Source organism: Musca vetustissima, unplaced genomic scaffold (assembly GCF_032173495.1).
Source record: "Musca vetustissima isolate MV318-11 ecotype Yass unplaced genomic scaffold, APGP_CSIRO_Mvet_v1 utg10278, whole genome shotgun sequence".
In the NCBI taxonomy this organism is placed as follows: Eukaryota; Metazoa; Arthropoda; class Insecta; order Diptera; family Muscidae; genus Musca; species Musca vetustissima.
In genome coordinates this window covers 134,323-157,904 of record NW_026874184.1, presented here as the reverse complement: position 1 = coordinate 157,904, position 23,582 = coordinate 134,323, and the positions used below count along the sequence as shown (strand labels likewise).

At 34.2% G+C, this 23,582-nt stretch overlaps 1 protein-coding gene across 1 annotated transcript; it reads right to left on the bottom strand.

The window, feature by feature from the left end:
* Positions 1 to 110: 110 nt before the first annotated feature.
* Positions 111 to 20,821, bottom strand: LOC133331488 (uncharacterized; the record flags this gene model as incomplete). Its single annotated transcript, XM_061539880.1, has 8 exons — positions 20,797 to 20,821; positions 20,604 to 20,732; positions 19,043 to 19,332; positions 9,979 to 10,198; positions 5,641 to 5,790; positions 4,237 to 4,380; positions 832 to 1,140; positions 111 to 412 (listed from the first exon to the last, which is right to left on the bottom strand). Coding segments are annotated over exons 1-8 (1,569 nt in total), but the record flags the coding sequence as incomplete, so codon positions are not given.
* Positions 20,822 to 23,582: the final 2,761 nt, after the last annotated feature.

Below are 23,582 nucleotides of genomic sequence, written 5' to 3'. Positions count from 1 at the left end.
ACAAAAAAGAATAAAAACTCATCCAAACAACATAAAGGAACACAAATAATAAAACCGCCCGTATATACGAGAGAATATGACCACTAGTGGTTGGCTGGACACTTGCTTACCTCGTTCTTTGACACACTTGGCACCGGAATTGGCGTTTGCAAATCGATGTCAGCATCTACTTCGGAAATTGTGTCGTTGAAACCGTTCGGTATTGTAGTCTCAGCGACTCCTTCGACGCCCGCAATGCCCCCGGAGCAGGCACCAGTGACCGGACCTCCCTTGCCCGACGAAGTTGAATGAGTGTCAGTTGCACTATCATGACGTTTGAGAACCACTAGCCTAACCGCAATCGCAACTATGCAGAGTATGACACCCAACGAACCGGCAGTCAGCAGATAAACAAACAATCGTTCCTGGTCGTCTGCATATGGGCCCAGTAAACAGTTATAGAAAAAAGTGGAGAGCAAAACACAAAAAAACACATAAAATGAGTGGAGCTAATACACATACACACGCTCGCTTAAGACAAAGTATGGGAAGAAATATGACCACAAACTTTTCTGTTTGTTTGTTTTTTGGCTTCTTTTTGTTATGGGGGATTTTTTGCTCAATACTTCTTTTGGGAACCCAAAAGTTCAGATTTTATACCGAGCAATTGCTAAGCAAGAAAAGACACAGCAATAAATCCTTTACTTAATTGCAATACCATTTGTTAAGTTCAGTCATGGCTGGTGGCAGCTTGCCACACTGCACTGCTGTTGTTCTGTTTTGTATTTGTACTTCTACACCACCACCCATCCCGTTCATTATTTTGGGACAGTGGTAGTCGAGTTTAATTACCTTCCAGAGTCATGTCGGCGCTGTGTGTCATTACGGGATTAACGCCGCCCATATCACCCTCAAACATACCCAGTGTGGCATTATTGGCTCTATTAACACTTGTCACTGCATTGTAGGTTCCATTCAGAGTAATGCTGGCATTGTTGCGTGCCGCCGGAACAGTGGTGTTACTGTACAGCTTCGGAATTGCCTCCGACTCCTTGTAAAACAATTCATCATCGTACAAATCATTAACATCGCCCTCGAAGTCTTCTGGTTCATCAGCTTCAATTTCTGTTTCGTAGCGATCCATGAGCACTTGTTTCGGCACTGAAATGAAATACAAGAAATACAGTTGAAAATTTCCCAATGTAATTTGTCACTTGGTCGCAATGATGATGGAGAGGGGCGGGTGGTCGCTCGGTCGGTCGGTCGATAGGTCTACTTAACGTTCTGAGTTCAAAAGCTATGTTTGTTTGCTTGCTTGGTTGCATTCTAAGATATACATTGGAAGAAAGATTTACGATTCATTCCGCGAACAATGACTCGCTTCGAAACTCATTTTTAAAAGACTTCATTCAAATGTGTTGGCAATTAAGCGTCACTTCAGAAGCACTTGAAAGTTTTGCGTCTTGATGCGATTTTGTAAAGTCGACGAAGAAATGTAATTGATGGAGAACCCACTGCGTAGCAGTAGCTGCGACTATATACATTAATTTTGTATGTGAAATTCTGTGAAACTTATAATGATAATGAACGTTGTCTTTTAAAATGTAAGTAAACAAGTATTCTTGTGTTCAGTTTTGTATTTATTCAAACTATATTTCTTCTAGAATGTAATAAAATAAATGTTTAGTTTGTGTCAATCTAATACAGCTCATTGCTTTGATGTGATGTTACATATGTAAACTTCGAAAACATGTGTAATGTGAATGCAGTGTGTTTTATATTAGAGCGTTTGTATGTGATATTATTTTTGAGGATAAACTTAGAATTATTTGCCGAGCTTCCGAAATGTCGACCCTTTGTTGTGGAAGCAGTAGAAAGAGTGGACCGATATGTCCCATTTTACAAGATTATACAGGCATAGTTAAAATATTATGTTACAAGGGGTCTAAAATCAATATTTCGATGAGGCACATTTTTGCGTAGCAAAGTTTTTAGTCAAGCATTTGAGGATCGCCCTGTAGAAGCGACAACTAACATTTTTGTTAAACTGTCAAAATTTTTGACAATTTTCAATATTACAAGGATTTGCAATACATTTTTCAATTGAAGTGCCTTTGGTATTCTCGTCTGGATCAGGCGATAATTTGGTGTAATTCCTTAACAACTGTATCCTTAGATTTTCGAAAATTGTCCACATAGTTACATATTAAGAAATTGTCCGCAATATTCCTATGTATCCTTAATATTCAACTGGACTGCATGGCCGTATGCACTATTTTACGCATAGAGTGCGCTGTGAACATCAACATTAGGCGCTATAGATGCATGTTAAATACTCTAGATGTCACTAAAACGTAAAAACTTACAAAATTGAATATAATTTAAGATAAATGTCATGTTAAGATATGTGGTAGTTGCATATTTGAATTCTTCATAAATCATATGTACATTTTGCGTACACACAACTACCACGGAACTCTAAATTTCTGCGGATGTTTATTTCGAGCCTAGGCAATATTTCGTGATATTTGCACCCTCTTAACCGATTAGTCCAGATCAGTCAATCAATATTCTGTACATCTCTTCTAATTACTTGTCCAGATTCTCTTCATCGTGATGTCCCGATGTTCGGCTTGTGGCCGACTCGAAAAAAAACAAAAGATTATGTTTTCGGTTCCATTTATCCCAAATTTTGTATGTGGTCATCACGAAAATTATACGCGTTGTCCTTGACCGTACCTGGAACCTCATGGAACAGTTCAAAGCGATCAGCGCTATATTTCCGCCCTCCAGTGTGGTAATGGGTTACTAAATGGGGTATATTTACGGGTAACTCCCACATCCGAGTACATACGACAATATAATTGGTATCAAATTAAAGGTCAATCACTTCTCTTGGATATACTATCAACTTCTCGGGTCTATGTCCTTCAGGGGTAAATATATACGCAATAAAATACAAATTTCGTCATTTTTCATACAAAATCAGGGTCCATTTGCCGTGCTAAATATTGACCGATCTTTTTCAAAACAGGCATGCCTTTTCTTTGGCCCGATCCCCTTCTCCATGTAATATTTCACGATGTTCGGGCAATAATTGCGGCCTCTGAAGCGAGCAGAAAAACCGACAAAAATTTTATATTTGGTCCATTTTATCCCCTAAATATTAACCGAAACCATCCTACATGCAAAATTTCGCGAAGATTGGTCCATAACTGTGGCCTGAATCGTGTTTACAAATTATAATGGACAGACGGACATACGGACGGACACACATGTCGAGATCGACTCAGCTAGTCGAGATATGACGATCGGTATACTTGAAGGTGGGTCTAGGACCAATATTTCGCGGCGTTACAATCTTTTGGGGCTGCACAAAGCTAAAATACCCTGACAACATAGTTGTGTAGGGTATAAAAATTGGCATTAATTTGCATTTGAAAATTTGACAGTTCCACGATTTGAAATATACTGGTAAGCCTATTGCGAATTCTAAAAATAAAGGTGTGTTTTACGAACTCCATTTGGGGTGCAAAAATATCGCCAGGACCTTTAAAATTTTGAATATCAACGGGTGTCAATATATGTGATCTTTCCCAATTATTTCGAGATGTTTCCGCCATCGTTTGGCGGAGGGTGTACCATTTTCAATTTCTTTTTGCCAATTGGCTTTCTTATTAGTAAAATATACGCTGCCGATACAATCATTCTCTCCTTCCCCCCAAATGAATTCGTATAATTCTTAATGGCTCCACCTTTATTTAAAATTCAAATTTTAATTCATTTGCTGTTGAGGCCGCCTCACAGTTGTCTACGATTCGACTAACAGACGTAAATCGTATTATCCGTTCACATCACATCAGACGGTATGACCTTTCAAGGTTATGCGTAATTGCTTTGTTTGGTTTTTGGGCCCATGCGATTTGCACAGCAGCATATTCGATAGAACTCTCGATGGTATAGCGTTCAAGTGTATTGAACGTTGCTTCATAGAGCACGCACAAAATATGCACACACACATGTGCGTATAAGTTTGTGTGTGTGTGTGCTTCATTTCATTTCAAATGGATTAAAGCGTGTATTGTTGCAAGCTGGAAAAACACATGTATACTGTTGAACTCCTTTTTAGTTTTATTTGTGTTGGCGTACATGTTGGTTAAGCAGTAAGCTGGCAGACCATACCAAGGACGACTTTATAATGTGTAGAGCAAAGCGGTCACAACTGGTGCTCGGTGGCACAAGTCACGATTTACTTACCACAAGTGTAAACAACTTTCAGATACATCCGTGAATTGGGTTGACATGGCGAACCAAATGTATTGGCATCTGCGGCCAGATTGCATCTACGACGTCCATGGCATATTTGCATAACGGTTTCGGTGGCATACGACGCCAAACATGCTGAATAGTTCGATATGTTCAATATATGCCAACGTGCGAGCAATATCCATGCATAGTGTTGAAAAGAGAATGAAAAAGAAGGACAAGAATAGAAAAGAATTGTGAATTAATTAAATTGTTCTATGGTTATGGTTGATGTATTCTAGCGTTCTAACCGTCCTCATCTTTTGGTGCTAAACAAGTGTAGCAACCATCTATTTGCAAAAAAGGAAATTAGTTTGTGTGTGTATTTTTTATAATTTATTGTATTCACTGCTTTATAATACTTTTTTCTTTACATTTATCTCACTACTAGTAATATTTTTTTTTCATTGAGCTATATGTACATGTGTGTAGTAACTAAATGGTTATATAAAGATATGAAAGAATGAATTGAAATCTGTTTATATTTGATAGGTGTATATGTTTCTATTAAATTCATTTATAAAAACCTTATTACATATATGTCCCACGTTAAATTACCATATTTGGGACTTTTTAAAGAATAGTCAGAAATATACAATGCTGGATAAGAACGGGTTCAATTTTGCATATTCCCTTAAACAATCTCTGGCACTCATTTCTTCCTGTACTAATGAAATTCCGCCAAACAAACGATGATATCTTTTATATATACTCCACTCATGGTGGAGGGTATGAAGATGCAATTGATTTTGCTGGACCTATATTTACATAACCTCCATCGTGAGATACATTCCCAAGATCTCCAGTGATCATTTGTATCGATTGAGAAACCTAAATTAAAACCATTGGGCGGTGCAGCGTGATCGTCACCATATGGGGCCATATGGTGGCCAATACAACTACCACTTAACTCTTACTTTCTGCGGATCTATAATCCAGACCTGGGCAATATTTTGCGATATTTGCAACCTCTTGACTAGGGATTAACAGTTGCCTCTCATGCACTGGTAAATTTTCCGGATCATATTTTCTCAAAGTGAATATTTACGTCAAAAAACGCAAATTGACCGATATCCATTTCAATTAGTTGGTCATATCGCATTTCCTGTGCCAACTTTAATAGTGGCTTCTAGAGCGACTAGAAAAAAAAAAACATTGGTCTATTTCATCTCCTAAATATCATCTGATCACTGTCCTCTCCGAGATTTTAACTACATTCAATAACTAAATACCGAGAAATACATTATGACACGTGTATACTTTCATTTGTGTTTAAATACTAAAGTATTGGCAATTAATTAAAAACTAAAGTTTTTTACATAAATATATATATATATATATATAATATTAACTTACTTTCCTCTCGAACTCCCTGAGGCTGTGGGCATTGAATGCTCTCGTACTCTGTTCGTCCAAAACTTGCACTGTAAACAGCTATTCGTGAATACGGGTTACACTCCAGCTGAGCTACATCATTATGACATGCCACTTTACTTCGAAATTCATCTAGAAATAAAAAAATAAAATTCGATTGAGAAAAAATTTATAAAAAATCATATGGCCAATTATCCAAGCATATGATATAATAAGTTTTACGCTGCGTGTTTCACTACATCGAGGTGTTCACATATCGACTGTTTACTATACTCAGACAAGACTGTATATTCTCAAATGCTAAAACCTCAGCATACTCGTGTATACTTGTATATGGTATTTTATGTATAGTAAAATTACTTAATAAAGTGTATTATTCTTTTACTCACAGTTTTTTTATCTATATGGAAGCATTTCAGAAGCTATTAAGCTTCAGAAAATATGTCCCGAACCAAGCCCACTTATAAACTCATTTGAAAGGGCGATGCGCGTTAACATCAATTTCAAGATTAGTGCACAAATTTAACATCACATGGGGAATGATGTTGCCTGTCAAAGCGTTATGAATATCGCCGCCGTGTTACCGTTGTGTGACTTTTCCTTCCTGTTATTGTTACCTTGTATTTTCCATTTTATTTTGGATTCGTATACGACGTTGTTGAGTTCTAAGAGAATAGGACATATTCTCGGAACAGGAATTATAAATATTTCCCATATATATAATTTTAATACATTTTTAAAATTATTATTTACGTAGATCAATATTTGTACTGTAATTCATTCAAAAATTAAAATACCATGCGGGTTTTTTTCTAAATTAGTCTATACGGATCTGAGCCAGATGCTGGAACTCAAAATTATAAATACATTTAAGGAAAATATATTGAAATTCTGGTTTAAATGATAATCTATCTGAATTACATTAAAGCTTTCGAAAGGTTTAAGCATTTTTAACTATTTTTTAAAAGGGATCGAGTTTAGGTTTTCCCCAAAATTATTTCTTCTAACTATATCGGATCCGATCACCGAAATTGATTTTCATGGTGCTGGTATTTTCAATATACAAACCTGATACCTTGCGCACTTTAATGACCAAGATGAAGACCGAATGAACTGACATTTACCAATGAACGATCGAATTAAAAGAAACTATGGAACTGAATGAATGTCATAGTTCCTTTTATGGAGTGAATACATGAACGATATTGTCTCACACTAGTATAAATGTTTCATAGTTTTTTATTTTTTTCCATTGTGCGGTGACGCCATTGAGCCAAAAGAGCCAATTTACCGTAATTGGAAACAAACTAAACCAGTACCTTGATTTGTTTCTACTTCTTAGATTTTGTGCTTTATTTTTTATCTTAAAGACAAAAACCCGAAAATACTTATAACTCAGTTAAAAACGGAAACCGAATACTTTTAAATCGAAACAACCAAAAACATTGTTATTTTTTATCTGGACAATATACCTATAATTTTGCTAGTGTGCTACTTTCTTGGTCTAAAACCCTAATATATATACATGTGTATGTATATGTGCATCAATTTGAATATATGTATAAATTATAACGTTTCTTTATGTTAGCAATATTTTGGCATTCGGCCATCAAAGCAAATTCCTATATGAACAAACTGACCCCCATTACTCATTTTTTTTTGTAGGAAATACTAGTAACGAGTTTATGGATGTCTGTTTGTGTGTGTGTTAAACTTTTAAATTAAATCCTCTGGCGCTCGTTTAGATGCATAAATTGCGATAATCACTTTTCATTGTTACTTTTAACTATTAGCCCACGCTTATACATATGTACATACATACAGATACTAGCTAATCTGGTGAACTCTTGTTGAGATATGGGAATTGCCCATTATAATCCAACAGTTTTATTTTAATTACATTGCTGACGCTGAAAGAAACGTATCCTTGGGGTTGATTCTTTTTTATTCCTTTTTTTATATTATTTAAATTTACATGGAATTTTACTTAGACTATTTTGAAAAAAAAAAAACAAATATAACTATTTAAAGGGAAAGTGTTGTGCAAAATCTATGGGTGGGGTTTCCTATTTGCAATATATATTTTATTAGTTTGGGATAAACAAATCCATTATTTTTCGGCAGATGGCTGTACTCGTAAAGCATCGATCAAGCAATTTAATCGGTCAATCGTAACATCGCCCAGGAGCTAAAAATCGACCATAAAACTGTGTTAAACCACTTACAATTGACCAGAAACGGCCATAATTGGCCAACAGGAGAGGTGCCGTGTCCCACCAGGACAACGCTAGGCCATACACATCTACAGTGACTCGCCAGAAACTTGGGGAGCTTGGTTGGGAAGTTTAATATCATATTTTTCTTGCATTGCAAAATTTCTTTAATGATAAAACATTGGTATCTAGGGTGGATTGTGAAAATCGACTACTAGAGTTTTTTTTTTCAAATAAAATTGCAACCAAACGGTGCATATTTGGCCCAAATCTGACATTCCGAAGCATGTTAAATATTCATATTAAAAATAATGGATTTCTTTTTCCCCAAACTAATGTATCCAGTTAGGAATACAAGAAATTCGGGTGGGTACCTTTGCAAATGCTCGAGGGGTGCAGAGAGGTTGGGGAACGTCTAAATGAGATTCCTATGAAAATAATTAAAACAACTTAGCCCATTTGAATGCTGTAATGAAATTACTATGATTGTTTTAGATATATTATCATTTAAGCATAGCTTTTAATATATTATTTTATTGTATATATAATTTTAGGTTTCTACATCTAGATCAGATCCGTATAGAATAACTTAAAAAAAAACACAATATAGTGCAAGATTTTAATGAATTACATCACTAACTTTGAATGGGTACAAATGTACCACAGTTATTGATCTACTCAGGTAAATATACCTCAAGAATGATTCCTCAAAATTTGATCCAAATATCTCTATTGCTTAAAATTTTACAGCATTTTTTAATCGAACAAAAAAGGGTACAAATGTACCCGGGAATTGATCGTTAGATTAAAGACTTTATTTAATTTCGGTCGGATATACGTAGCATCTTTCGGCCACGACATATATACATATACATATATATCATTTATATATGGAATCAATTTGTTTACCAAAATATATGGAAAGACATTGTTAGGGGTCACAATGTCTTTCCATATATTTTGGTAAACAAATTGATTCCATATATAAATGATATATATGTATATGTATATATGTCGTGGCCGAAATATGCTACGTATATCCGACCGAAATTAAATAAAGTCTTTAAATTAACCTTCTTCTCAAAGTTTATCAATTCATTAGCGGTGGTTTTATAAATGGTGGTTCGAAGACCAATTATCCTGCATATTTGCGGTAATACAAACTTTTCACATTATTATTTAGCGTCCAAACATTACAACTTTGGTCCCATATGCCAAAATTGTATACATGGACATTTTGAAACGTTTCGCTTGGTAATTAAAAAAAAAACAGCAGCCAAAAATTAACAGCAATATTAATGAAAACTTCAACATACGTATGAACTATATTTCCACTGTACTAGCTTAATTGTAAACAACTTTATGCCAGACCTTGAAAGATGACGGTTAATGGATGGTGGATTAACACAATTCGACATCTGATGGTCCCCGCTTCTCTTTCCAACCTACGGATCTATGCGACATTTGGACCATTCCTGTCTGCATCAAAATATCTATATCTCTTTTCACAAAAAAAACATCCTCCTTCATGTCTATCTATAAACTAAAAATATATCGGCCCAAAGAGTCGTAATGCTACAGTGTTTTACTGCACTCAATAGATTACATATTTAGGTGCTAAGGGAACAAATGAACATGTTCCATAATAAATTGTTAATGTTGCTGTCGTTTGTGTTCTTTGGAGTAGTTTCATAAAAGAATATTTTATAAAGCACTATATTATGTTTGTTACAATTATTGTTGTTGTTGCTGTTGCTGCTACAACTGCCTCATACTGCAGCTATTGTGAAGTTTTCAAATTGCCGTGTCGATGTGCATGAGTGTATGTGTGTGTGTGTGTTTAGTGGCAACACTAGTTGAGTATAAAATTAAGTTGATATTTTGTTTAGTAAAACTTTTTATGAGTCTTGCTGTTGCAGTGGCACTTTAAAATGGTTATAATATTGTTATAGTTACATGAGTCTAGTAGAACGTTTGTGTGTGTGAGTAACAGCGAGAGTGTGTGTGTATTGGTGTATGCATTTGTTGTATAAGAAGCAAAACGAACGAATGAAACACAATAAATTCTTCAAACTAGCCTAGTTGGTGTCTGGGCTTGGGTACTTACATGGACGGCACTTGTATGCGATTTCCACAATTTTCCTTCGCTTCGGACAGGGATCCATGCTGATGATGTTCGTGCTGACAGTCGTGCTGTGATATGTGCTGGAGGATCCACTACTTTCGCCGACGCCACTGGCGCCCAGTCCATAGAACTGTGGCCGAGCATTGAATTTGCAGTGCTTCTTCTTCTGGCACGCTTCGACAACGGTCTGCAACAACGAATACTTTGATTGTGTCGAAGAGTGTGTTATGAAACGATAAAAATTAAAAGAACAACAATTAATGTTAAGAGCCATGGTCGCTTGTTTCTCATCGTATGCTGGCTGTGCTGGGATGTCAGTCGTACAATTCGGATGACAATCGTCAGTTTGGCTGTGGAGTAGTAACGTATGTGTGTATGTCCTTGTGACTACTGTCGACAGTAGCTTTGCCTTTGTCCTGTTTCGAATGTAAACACATGCTCGTACACATTACATATTCATGGTGGTAGTAATGTTTGTTTAAACGCAAATGAATACTACAACTTCAACAACTTTCACATATGTATGTACGAGTACATGTATGTACGTGAACGAATGTAATTTGTGTGGATGGGTGTTTTTTTATTTGCAAATCGAGACAATATTCACATGTGTGGTTCAATTGTTTGTTTTACCCGTGTGTTTTTTTTATTGTTTCACTCGCCCACCCACCATATTCATATTTAACCATATGCAAGTGTATTTATTGTTGGCAAAGTTATTCAGAGCACAAACGCTTGCATACACACATTCGCATGGAATGTCATATGTTTTTATAGGCTTCTGTATGTAGATATAATTCAATTTAAATACATTTTAAAGTTAAATTTTATTAACTGACAGTCGAAACACATTTTAAATATCCGACACTTGTCAAAGATTTACATTCAGTGCAGGAGGGAAGTGGAACTCAAAAGTGACCTAATTAATAGAGCGAAAAGCCAAAGGGAAATATTTATAAAATCTTAATTTGTTTTAATTACATATACTTTTGAACAGAATTTTTAAAAGTGTTAAAAAATAAAAACATGCATCCTATGGAGATGGTGTTTATTTTATTTCAATTATAAATCGTTGACAATGCAACTCATGGGTGAAGTGAATATACGTCTGTACGGATTAATGTTCGCATTTTTATACCCTTCACCAAACTGTGGTACAGGGTATTATGTATTTGTGCATATGTTTGTAACAGGCAAAAGGAAAGAAGATAGACCCATAGATCCTTTTGAGAATATGCATAGAATCACTTTCTGATTCGATTTACGCATGTCCGTCTGTCCGTCTATGTATTTTTGTGAACAAAGTACAGGTCGCATTTATAATCCGATTTGGATGAAATTTGGCATAAGTCACTTATTTGGCCCAAGGACGAACCCTATTGAAATTGGGAAAAATCGGTTCAGATTTAGATATAGCTCCCATATATATTTTCGTCCGATTTAATGTAAATGATGCACAAAGTCCATATATATCTCTCGATTTGCACGAAATTTGGCACAGCGTAATGAATTAGGTCTAGAATGATGTGTGTTAAGTTTCCTGAAAATCGGTCCAGATTTAGATATAGCTCCCATATATAGTTTCTTCCGATTTCATGTAAATGGTGCACCAAAGTCCCAATATATCTTTCGATTTGCACGAAATTTGGCACAGCGTAATGAATTAGGTCTAGAATGGTGTGTGTTACGTTTCCTGAAAATCGGTCCAGATTTAGATATAGCTCCCATATATAGTTTCTTCCGATTTCATGTAAATGGTGCACCAATGTCCCTATATATCTTTCTATTTGCACGAAATTTGGCACAGCGTAATGAATTAGGTCTAGAATGGTGTGTGTTACGTTTCCTGAAAATCTGTCAAGATTTAGATATAGCTCCCATATATATTTTCGTCCGATTTGATGCAAATGGTGCACCAAAGTCCACATATATCTTTCGATTTGCATCAAACTGCTCATGTGTGTCAGATTGACATAAAATTTTGCACAACATACAAAATTAAGCATAGAATAACGTAGTTGCGTTTTCTAGAAGTACAGACATAGCCCACCGAATGACCTAGTGATATATGTTTGAAGTCGATTTACATACTTTTGTCCCATTGTAACAAACGAATGGCATGTTAATGGATAGATCTAGGTCGTTTCACATTTAGATAAATATCACATATTTTATTGCCATAGTGGTGAAGGGTATCATATAGTCGGCCCCGTCCGACCTTACTACTTTCCTTACTGGTTCTTATTAAAAAAAATAGTTTCGAATATAGTTGATCGTATAATATAATACGAATACTATCAATTATTTTACAATCACATTGAACTGTATGTATAGATCATAACAATGTATATAACAGCAGAGAATGTATCCTTCAATAACACAATTTTGCATAGATGTAAATGCCCTATGGGAGGTGATTATTATCCAATTGTCTCATGACAATTGGATAATAATTGCGATCGTCATTTTGTTAACAGTATAAATTTCCCAACACGGGAACGTCCGATTGCAAAAATTCCAACGGCATTTAATTTTTAAAAAATTGCCATGATTTATTACATTTATCCTAGTTCATAAGACACCTGTATGTATGGATGTACGGAATAACGTGTTAAAATTTCTAACGGATTGGATCATTGCCGTCGCTTGATACAGCCGATACACAATTAATCGGCTATATCTTCAAGAGTTGTTGCGATTTTCACTTGAAATTTTAAAAGAACATTCTTGAATTGGTGTATGTTCGAATTGTATAAACAACAAAATTCAATTTTCACATCCAAGCTATCTCAAAGGCTAGATCGCATCTCTGAATATTGTGATTATATTTGTTAGGTTCTATATGTATGTTTTCATATAGCAAAATATTGAAATTTCTATCTCTGAAAATAGAACCATGTCGTCATACAATTTGCCGTTAAAACAATATACACACCCCAACACTATTGACATTGTTCAGATTGTTGAAGTTTGATGAATTTTGAAATCTTCATCCGTATGCATATGTATGGATGTAGTGGGTGTACGGACATTCACACAATTTTCGCAGTTACAAACCTGGACCAATATCATCATCATCATTGAATCTATGACCTGAAATATGTTTATGTAAAACATCACCGAGTGAAAAACTAAAACCACATAACATGGAAATTGAAAACATGCCAATTTTGTAAACTGAATTAAATCATATTTTTATGCTGATGTGTACACGGTTAGGTATTCCAATTTAATAAATCGGAACATAAAATAACATTGATGCCCGGCTACATACACAACGTGATATAAAAATTGTGTGTTTGTAGTAAATTGTTTTGTGAATTACATTAGGTGTATTAGATATTGAATAAAATTGCGAACACTTAAAATATACCAACAAATGTTAACAAATACCCGACATACATACATGGATTATTGCACTACATATAAGTTTTTACTATGGGGAAACAGTAATTGGAACAAATATATATTTAGAAAATTATTAATATAGAAATATTGCAGAGCTATTATTCATTGGTAAAATTATAAGCAAAAGTTAAATATAATGTAATTATTATTTTATTGGGCGTAAATTCTTCAAAAAATTACAGCTACATTAGTTGCGAGTAGGATCTTTAAAATAGGACAGGGACCGTAATATAAGGAATATATATGGTTTAGGAATATTCGCAGATGTCACAGACGGCATAATATAAGAATATTTTAAGATTAATTACAAATATACAAAATTTACAAATCAAACTGTAATTTTGTACGAGCATTACATGTCGGAATGGGAATGCAGAATTTTATAATTAGAACATCAATTTAAAGGTGTATTTAGCTACATATTTTTCCAATTTTTGTAACAGAATAATTTTCTACGACCGTTTTATATTATTTATTACATATTCTTCACCACTTTCTACGGATCTCTGATAATATTTGTTTATTATTCTATACATCTATCAGAAATTAATAAATAAATTTAAAACGAATAACTATTTGAATATAGTCCCTTATAATGGAACACCCTAATTACTCATATTTCTTCATAGGCTCCATTCAAAAGTCTATTTGAAGGTCTTCAGTTTGGTATATTGTTTTCTCCAGGCAGCAATTTACCATATGGGGGCTACCCTGAAACTTGGGTCAATATTAATAATTTTTGGTACGGATATGTGTTATGAGACAACAACGAGACAACTCGGTGGAAAAGTGTGTCCAAAATACTGAATATTGGGAGGTAACGTTACTTGAGGCTACACTAAAACGTGGACCGTTATTTTCCATTTGCAATACCAAACATCCTACGAGTAATATCAATATTCGTGCAAATTTCGAAGCTATATATTAAATATTGCGATTCTATCGTGATTTTAACAGACAGACGTAAGTTGCAAACGGAATGAAAAATTTAATATACACTCCACCTTATGGTGGAGGGTATAACAATTTTGAATGGAAAATAACAACAGGGATGACGTGGCCGGATCATTTGATCTGGTATCATTAGAACAACTGATGATGTCATCTTAAAGTTTTAAATAAATAAATATGTCTGACACATCTTAACATGATAAAACTTTTGGCTATAAAAATAGCTTTCAACTTATCCTACAGGATCTAAATACAAAATTTTATTAAAATCAACCAAAGCTATTATATTGAAATTTGGAACTATAACTTTGTTGTAAACTAGTTTTGTTTTAAACTATAGTTCTATATTTCAAAATAATAGCTTTATTAAATCTGAATTTATAAAAATTCAAAATTTGAGGGTTACGTTTTTTGGCGAATATGGGTCGATATATTACGATAATTTATGAAAAAACTCATGACAATGAGTAGAAAGACATTTCTACGCTGAATATCGAATATTGTAAAAAATATTTAGTTTGTTTTATAAACAAAATATGTAAACATATTAATATTGCTGTGTTATTATTCTTTTAGTTAGAAATGCATTGAAATGTGAATTAGCTTTTAATAAAAGTGCTTCATAAAAACAACTTCGCGATACAACGCTTCATTGTCAAACAAAAAAATTACAAATTTTTTAAAAATATTTAAAGTGTATTTTTACCAGAATTGCCAACCCAATTTTAAATGTTTATCGATCAAAATCTGCTTTGTTTCAATTGTGAAATAAACATACAAAAAAAATATTTTGTTTTGCTTTTTGTAAAAATCAATTTTTTATAGTGAAACCAGTATAGAGTCGGACATGGCCGATTATATGATACCCTACAGATGTAGCCCATATATTTCCGACCGACTTCGTGTTAATTGGGCTTCAAATATACAACGGGTGCCCGATTGATATTTGCTTTAAATCGATTTACATAATCGTGTCCCACTGTAACAGGCGAATGACATGTTTATGGATTGATCGATTCACATTTAGATAAAAGCCACATATTTTAGTTCATCCAATTTCATGTTAATGGCCCTTCTGTTAGGATGCATCTTTTTAATATACCCATAATGGTGAAGGGTATCATATAGTCGGCCCCGTCCGACTATACTGCTTTTCTTACTGGTTTACTTTTTCGCAGTGATTTCAGCAGAATAAGATCTAAATATGCCCAGAAACATATTCCATCATACATAATTCATTTTACATCTTTAGAATGCTGGCTTTAGCCGTATATATTGGGATTTTGTCAAATTTGTATCGAGGCAAAATACTTATTACACTCACTGTATATAAATAGATTTACTTTAAGATGTAGAGACTAATAACGTCGTCGCAATATTCAAGAACAATTCTATGATGGTTGGCCCATGGTCCTCATGCGGGCTGTAGATTTATTTAATTAGAAATAGAATGAGTAGAATATTTCAAAAAACAAAAAAAAAAAAAAACCAAAAGAAACAGTAAGGAAAGTTCAAAAGTCGGGGTCGACTATTGATACCCTTCACCACTTTAGGTATATACAAGAGATGCTAATAACAATTAAAAAAACATACACATACCATTCTGAAATTAATGACCAGTAAGGAAAGCAGTAAAGTCGGACAGAGCCGACTATATGATACCCTTCACCACTTTGGGTATATTCAATATGTGATCTTTATGTATATCTGAACCGACTAACATCAATCCCTACACATGTGATTCTGCAACATATGCTAAATTTTGTAAACCGATTTAAAGCAAACTTGACACCCGCTATTCGGTATGCTGCACTGTTTATAGTTTCATCTCAATCAGACACCCATTGATCATTTGGTGTACAATTAACATGAATAAGTCGAAATTATATATAGAAGCTATGCTATATATATATATATATATATATATCTAAACCGATTTCAAGGAAACTTATCAGAGATTAATTTATATTAACTTCAGTACGTTGTGTCAATCGGCCTAGCTATGGATCTTTGGTGCACCATTTACCTAAAATCGGGCGAAACTATATATGGCAGCTATATCTAAATATGCACCGAGTTTCACGAAACTTATCACACATCATTCTAGACTTAATTCCATACGCTTTGCCAGACTTAATTCCGTACGCTATACCAAAATTCGTCCAAATCGAAAGATTTTCTGGGACTTTGGTGCACCATTTACATAAAATCGGACGAAACTATATATGGGATCATCATTCTAGACTTAATTCAGTACGCTATGCAAAAATTCGTGCAAATCAAAAAATTTTTAGGGACTTTAGTGCACCATTTACCTAAAATCGGGCGAAACTATATATGGGAGCTATATCTAAATCTGAACCGATTTTCAAACTTGGCATATATAATTATAGACTTAATTCAGTACGCTATGCAAAAATTCGTGCTAATCGAATAATTTGCAGAGTCTAAAGTCCGTAAATCAGACAAAAATATATATGGGGCCTATATCTAAATCTGAACCGATTTTTCCCAATTTCAATAGGGTTTGTCCTTGGTCCACATAAATGAGCTGTACCAAATTTCAGCCAAATCGTATTATAAATGCGACCTGGACTTTGTTTACAATTTAACATCAACAGACGGACGGACATGCATAAATCGACTCAGAAAGTGATTCTAGGCATATTCTCAAAAGGAACCATGGGTCTATCTCGATTCATTTCGCCTGTTACAAACACAGTGTGGTGAAGGGTATAAAAATACAATTTGTTCCGAGTGTGACATTAAACCTATTAGAAACAAAGGAAGTACCAAGAAACAAAGTAGTATCATTACGAGTACATTCTATTTTCTAGTGATTCGCTTACTTTACGATCTTGGTACATACATTTTTGTCAGTAAAACTTTATATTTGGTTCTAGTTTCCTTTGTAATTGAGAGTACAACATGTTATCATGGCGTTAAAACAATATTTTCATTCTATAACACTCGGAAATGGAGTGCCATGTAAAAGAAAAGAAAGTAGATTGTAAAAAATACAAATTTCCACACATTCGATAAATTGAATTATCCAGATGAAAGCGGTAAATTGAATAGAATACGTGAGAAAATGTTCGAAGATAAGAAAGTGACGTTTAACATAATCGGAAAGAAATGGGTAAAGTGACAATAGGGATGTCGATTTGAAACGAAAATAGAAAGTTAAAAACAAATCAATATTTGAAGATGTTTCGCAAATTGCAATATGAAAGTTTAATATTTATTTATGCTTAATATTCAGATAGACAAAAAATTCTTTGTCTTAAAAATGTTTGGTTATTTAGAAATACAAAAATTAAAATTTGAGTAAATGTCAACTGATAGTAGATTGGATTTTATTTATACCAAACGCCAAATACTTAACGCTCTTCATGGTTTAATATCTGTTGAAAAGTACAAGGTATGAAAAGAATTATTTTTATTTATTTCTCTTTCGAGATGTTCTACGTGATCGATGTTGCAATAAAAAGGACAGCCCGAGAGATACTGCATTTCCACTATTATGCGACGAGTTTCGTCGTTGGTTAAGCGGCTCGTCGGGCGTATTGGACAATGTGTCTTACCAATGTCGTTGCTTGATAAACCGTATTTATTTCGAATATTGTAGCGAAAGTGCATCTACGAATTAAATTCAACTGTGTCAAGGTTCGGACATTTGGCATTTTTCTTCCAAGGTATACAACTGTATACTTTGTCATCGATGTAGAAATCAATATTGATAATTTTTTGTCCGATTTTAAAGTTAACATTATTATCCGTACACCACAAAATTTTACATAGGAAATAATCATGTCTCCATTTTTTTTACTTTTAATGCACTGAAAGTTACATGAAGTCGAATTATTTTCACTCTACTTCGTAAAATATAATGCTGGCTTAAATTAAAATTTATTAGAAAAACATTGTGAAAAATAAAAAAACTTTTCCATTTCATGGATCAATGTTTCATTCTTATTAAAATCTTTAGTTGTCATAGCAAACGAATGATTATTTTACATTTTCCGCTTTGCAAAATTTTATACAAAATCACTTACCAGAGAAAAGACGGAATTTTGTTCCATTTTTTAAAAGAGTTTACCTTCAATTTATATGTAAATAATTTAGGGTTTATAATAAAATGGACCAAAATCCCAAAGGCTACAAACATTTGGTGTATCATTTCGAATTCGTTTGATTTGAATAAATAATAAATTATCATAAATTGCCGACCTTTAAGTTCTTTTGTCTTTGTTATTTATCCCAATTTGTCCATAAAAGTGAAATGGTCCATCATTCTATGCTTTAGTTGCGGTTGCTACGGTCGTCTATGTCTATGCGTGGTTGTGTGTGTGTTTTTTTATTTTTTGTTCGTTATGTTAACTCTCAAAATCTGGGGATTTGTAAAATGGTTCGTTTTTGTCATCCCTAGTTGCCACACAGATGTCGAACATTGTGCTCGAGAGCAACTTGATTTACATTTTAAGCAAAAGTGAAAAGGATTTAAATTGTGTTGCGATAATTTCGAATGACAGCGGCAGAGTTCTTCTGAACGTTTACTAATTGGTTATTGATAGAACACTGCGACATATGTAAATGTGTAATGCCATGTGTACAGGCGAGTGTAGTGAATGTCACCGTATACACTGTACAATGTCGTTTTTGTTTTGAATGATGAGTGGCTACATACCTGTAAAGCATTCGGCCACATACAATTGTCGGGTATATTGTCATCGTTGTCACTACTTGTTGTTGTGGATGCTGAAGTGTCATCCGCGGTCGTGGGAGCACCTATGCTGCCTGCGGAGCCACTTGTGCTAGTGAATTCGGATAAATGTGCGCCATTAACATAGCGATTTGCGGGCACCTTTTGTGTTGGGGATCCGAACGTTGAGCCACGTAGTAGGTGTTTAGCTTTGGAACGATTCTCACTGGTTCCCTCGCTGTTTGCAGGACACAATTCCTCAATACTGATGCCATCTATTTGAATACACAGATAAAATAAAAAAATTATTAGAATGCAAATGAACCACAAATATATTGACTGAATGATACATATTTCATTATACATTCCACCATAAGGTGAAGTGTATATTAAATTTGTCGTTTCGTTTGCAAAACCTCGAAATATTTACCGCAGACCCCATAAACTATATATATTCAATATTGATTAACTTTTTACAATAGTCCCCATATAACGATACCGGCTTTTATTTGTTTAAGGGAATTATCTGTAATTTCGTTCTCATCATGAACAATTCTTCCTACCATGTACAGCCTACGTTATATATAAAGAACATATATTCCATTCAGAATATAATAATTACCCAATAAATTATTTTGTGAGAGTAAGAGAGATTATTGTTCTTCAAACAATAAAATTACAAAAGGGAAATAATTTTTTGTTTTGCTTATATAAAGCTTTACTTTACTCACCAATACAAAATTCAAAATTGCTCACTCAATTCACACTCTTTACTACATTTTTGCGTAAAAAGACAACATTTAGTAATATTTTGTACAAATTGTTGCAAAATAACGAGTTCCTAAAGCAGTGTCAAAATTTACCAATTAAATTTTCGAGTAAATTGGTATATATTTTATTATAGGGTTAGGAATAATAAAATCTATTCATGGTAAATATTTCAGGTAAATTCAACAGTTTATATACAAAACCTTTATCTGAATTTATAATTAGTTAGCCTTCAAAAACCAAGCAATTCGAAATAATGTTTGAAAAACGTGACAAAAATCAGCGTTATCCTGAAACGTAGACCGATATATAATTGTCAATGCCAAACATCCTAGGAGTGATATTTTTCAAATTATTATTTTTCAAATAATCGTTTTTATTTAAAGCCAATTAAATCAATTTTTTTACGTCTGCTTTGCCGGACATTAACATTTCATATGCCACTAATAATATTTTCTTATTTCCTTTGTTCATACATACATATTTGTATAATTGATTGAGGTTATTTATATTATGTGTGTGTATGTATATTTTTTCGACACTAAACTTTTTTATTGAAAATTTGATTTCCCTGAATTATCTACAGTGGACTGTGGTTGGTTTTGCGGTAAATGTGAATTTCGATTACCGAAAGGAAATTGGATTATTTGCATTAAAAGTAGTAAATATTGTATATGCTCTGGATAGGCGTCAGTAAACATATTTACGCGTAAATATATACATATGTACTCGTACACACAATTATGTACATATGTTTCGTTGGTGGTTTCGGACTTACCTTTGGCTATAAATTTATTATATTGTGCAAACTCAATCGATATGCTGGTGCCACGTGGACATGCAATTACAACTTGATCTGTGTCACAGGCGGCCTTTTGATATGTGCGCAGTGTGGCTGACAGCAGGGCTGTTTTATGTTGTCATACGTCACATCACATCCGGTTCCATGTGTTTACGACGTTAGCGACGACCGTGAATTTCAAATGAAGCAAACATGTCAGGTTGCCCGATTCGGAAGACGACGAGGACGTCGTTTAATCGTATGCGTCGAACAATGCATATGCAGGATTATACATGAACACACACGCACACACACAAACAGCATTTTCCCATTGGGTTGTTTACAGGTGTGTCAGTTAAGATTGAGGATGTGTGGCCCAAGGTAGGTGGCAAGAAATAATGCCATAGCATAGCCAATATTTGACATCATTACCATCAGTATGCAGAGAAGAAAGGAATTTGCCAACAGCAACAAACAGACAAGCGACATCATACAAATCAGGTCAAAGTCGGTGATTATAAATGAGCGATGAGTTCATGAAACATCCATATGCCGCATTGTATTTATTCCCCATTAAAACACAGATATGGTTGTGTGCACGAGTGAGTGTGTATGTTGATGAATTTCGTTGTTCAGACAATGTTGCCAGTTGTTGTAATCACCGCAGCATAAGCCAAGGCATAATGATGGAATGGAACGGAATACCAGCCCAGCACCATCATAAGTATGTTCAGTTGTTTGGAGCCGAGCATCGGGCATCCATGAGCAGTGATGTCAGCGATCATGTTAATGTGGCGGAGATAAGGATAAAGGCCATTTGTTTTGGCATTGCATGGTAGCATGGTTCCGAAGGCGTTGAGATGGAGAAGAACGTAATTTTCAGATTATTCCAGAGTATGCATTATAATCATACACCCGCATTTACAGAGAGACAGACATCCAGTCAGCCAGCCATGCAGCCAGATATGTGCAAGGCAAACACCGGATGTTTGTTTTGCCATAATGGCATCATCGTCACGAAGTTGGAGCGCACGGAAAGCAGCAGGAGCAGCAGAAGCGTCAATGCATTTGATGTGACAAATGATGTAATTAGTGAGAAGCGGCCACATTGACACACAACCATTCATTTATCCATGGCAGGATTCACAAACGTCAGACACCGAACGAAGTCACATGAAATGAGAGAAGAAAGAGAAAGGCGAAAGTGAAAAAATAGAATTTCATTTATTTTGCTTATTCGAAGCTTCTTTGGGAGGGTTTGCAACATATTTGTAATTGAAACCCATTATCTAGAAAAATAATTCGCTTGCGTATGTATCAGATATCACATCCATCCATTGCATGTGCCAATATCCATGTCATGTACATACACATACACATCCACATCAAGTAATATCTTCACATTTCTTTATGAACATACTTACATACTGCATGCATGCATATATGCATACAGATTATCAGCTCAGTAATTCCAATTATTGCATTGTAAATAAAAATGCATAAATAATGATTTCGAATGAAAATAGTGACGATATTGCCAAAAGCAATATCATCTGAAAAAATAAATGTTCATCAGTACTCGTTGCCATGTAAGAGCAACATGCACACACACACATATATAACACAAATCAATTTCATTTCGAGATTTAAATATTCAATTTCTTTTCATTTGTTTGCTTTTTTCATCTATTATTTTCATTATTATTATAATATGTAACTACACCTACTACTTTTAATATGAAGAACATACGCTTTGTAAGTCCTCAACAAAATGGAAATAAATGATTCATTAAAATAAAAAAATAGATGTGGTCTATTTGTAAAGAAGAATATCGACCTAAAAAAAATATATATATATATATATATATATATATATATATATATATATATATATCATATATATATATATATATATATTCAAAGTTTATTATACATTAATTGATTTAGATATAGTTTTATGATTTAGATAAAAACGCAATTACAAAATAAATAATTGAAATGCATTACGTTTGGCAGTGCTGAATAATGGAATAGACCGCCGTCGAACGGGTCCGATTATGTAATATCCTCAACCGTTTTTGGTATATGCAGGATCCCAATGTAAACATGCAAATACATTTAAATATTGTGATTGATATACAAATCAGAACTCCGAAAGAGCGAGTTTCACTCTTTACTCGAATTCGAGCGGGAGTACTCCTGCGAGTAGAAAAAGTAAATAGAGTATACTATATTTTTCTCTGCCACTCAAATAAGAGCGCAAGTGCTTCGCTCGTTTTCGAGTGGGAGTGAAATACGCTCGAAATCGAGCAGATTACACTCTTGCCGAGTACTCATTTATTTTTGTTTGTTTGTGATGCCGTTGTTTTACTTGATGTTGTTTGTGTGCATTGTTTGTTTGTTTTGTGATGTTTGGTTTGCAGTACTGCTGGGAAAGCATGCATCAACAAGCTCGTTATCTGCGTTCTCTTTATGTAAGTCATTTCATATAAGATTTTTATTTGTACCTCACTTGTGTAAACATTTTCAATAAACAAAATAATCAATGTCCTTTTATGTTTTTTGAACATGATCTATCTCCCCAAACCACAAAAAAGATCAACATCAAAAAAAAAAAAAAAAAAATGGTACTACACACACACAAATAACCAAACAACCAAATTTATTTGTCCACTCGATTTCACTCTTAGAGTGAACTCTTACTCTATTTCGAACATTTTGACTCACACTCTTTTTCTTCAACAAGGAGTACTCGCGAGCACTCCCAAACAAAATAAAAGAGTGGAGAGTATACTCCCTAAAAAACTCGTACTCTTTCCAACTTAATTTCCGACTGAGCCAATATTAACTAGATCTAGAAAACTTTTTACTACAGTAACATAATATTCCAGGAATAGCTAACATTTTATTATTGAGAACACTAAATTAAAACCATTGAGCGGTGAAGTGTGATCGGACGGTGATATCATACCCAAC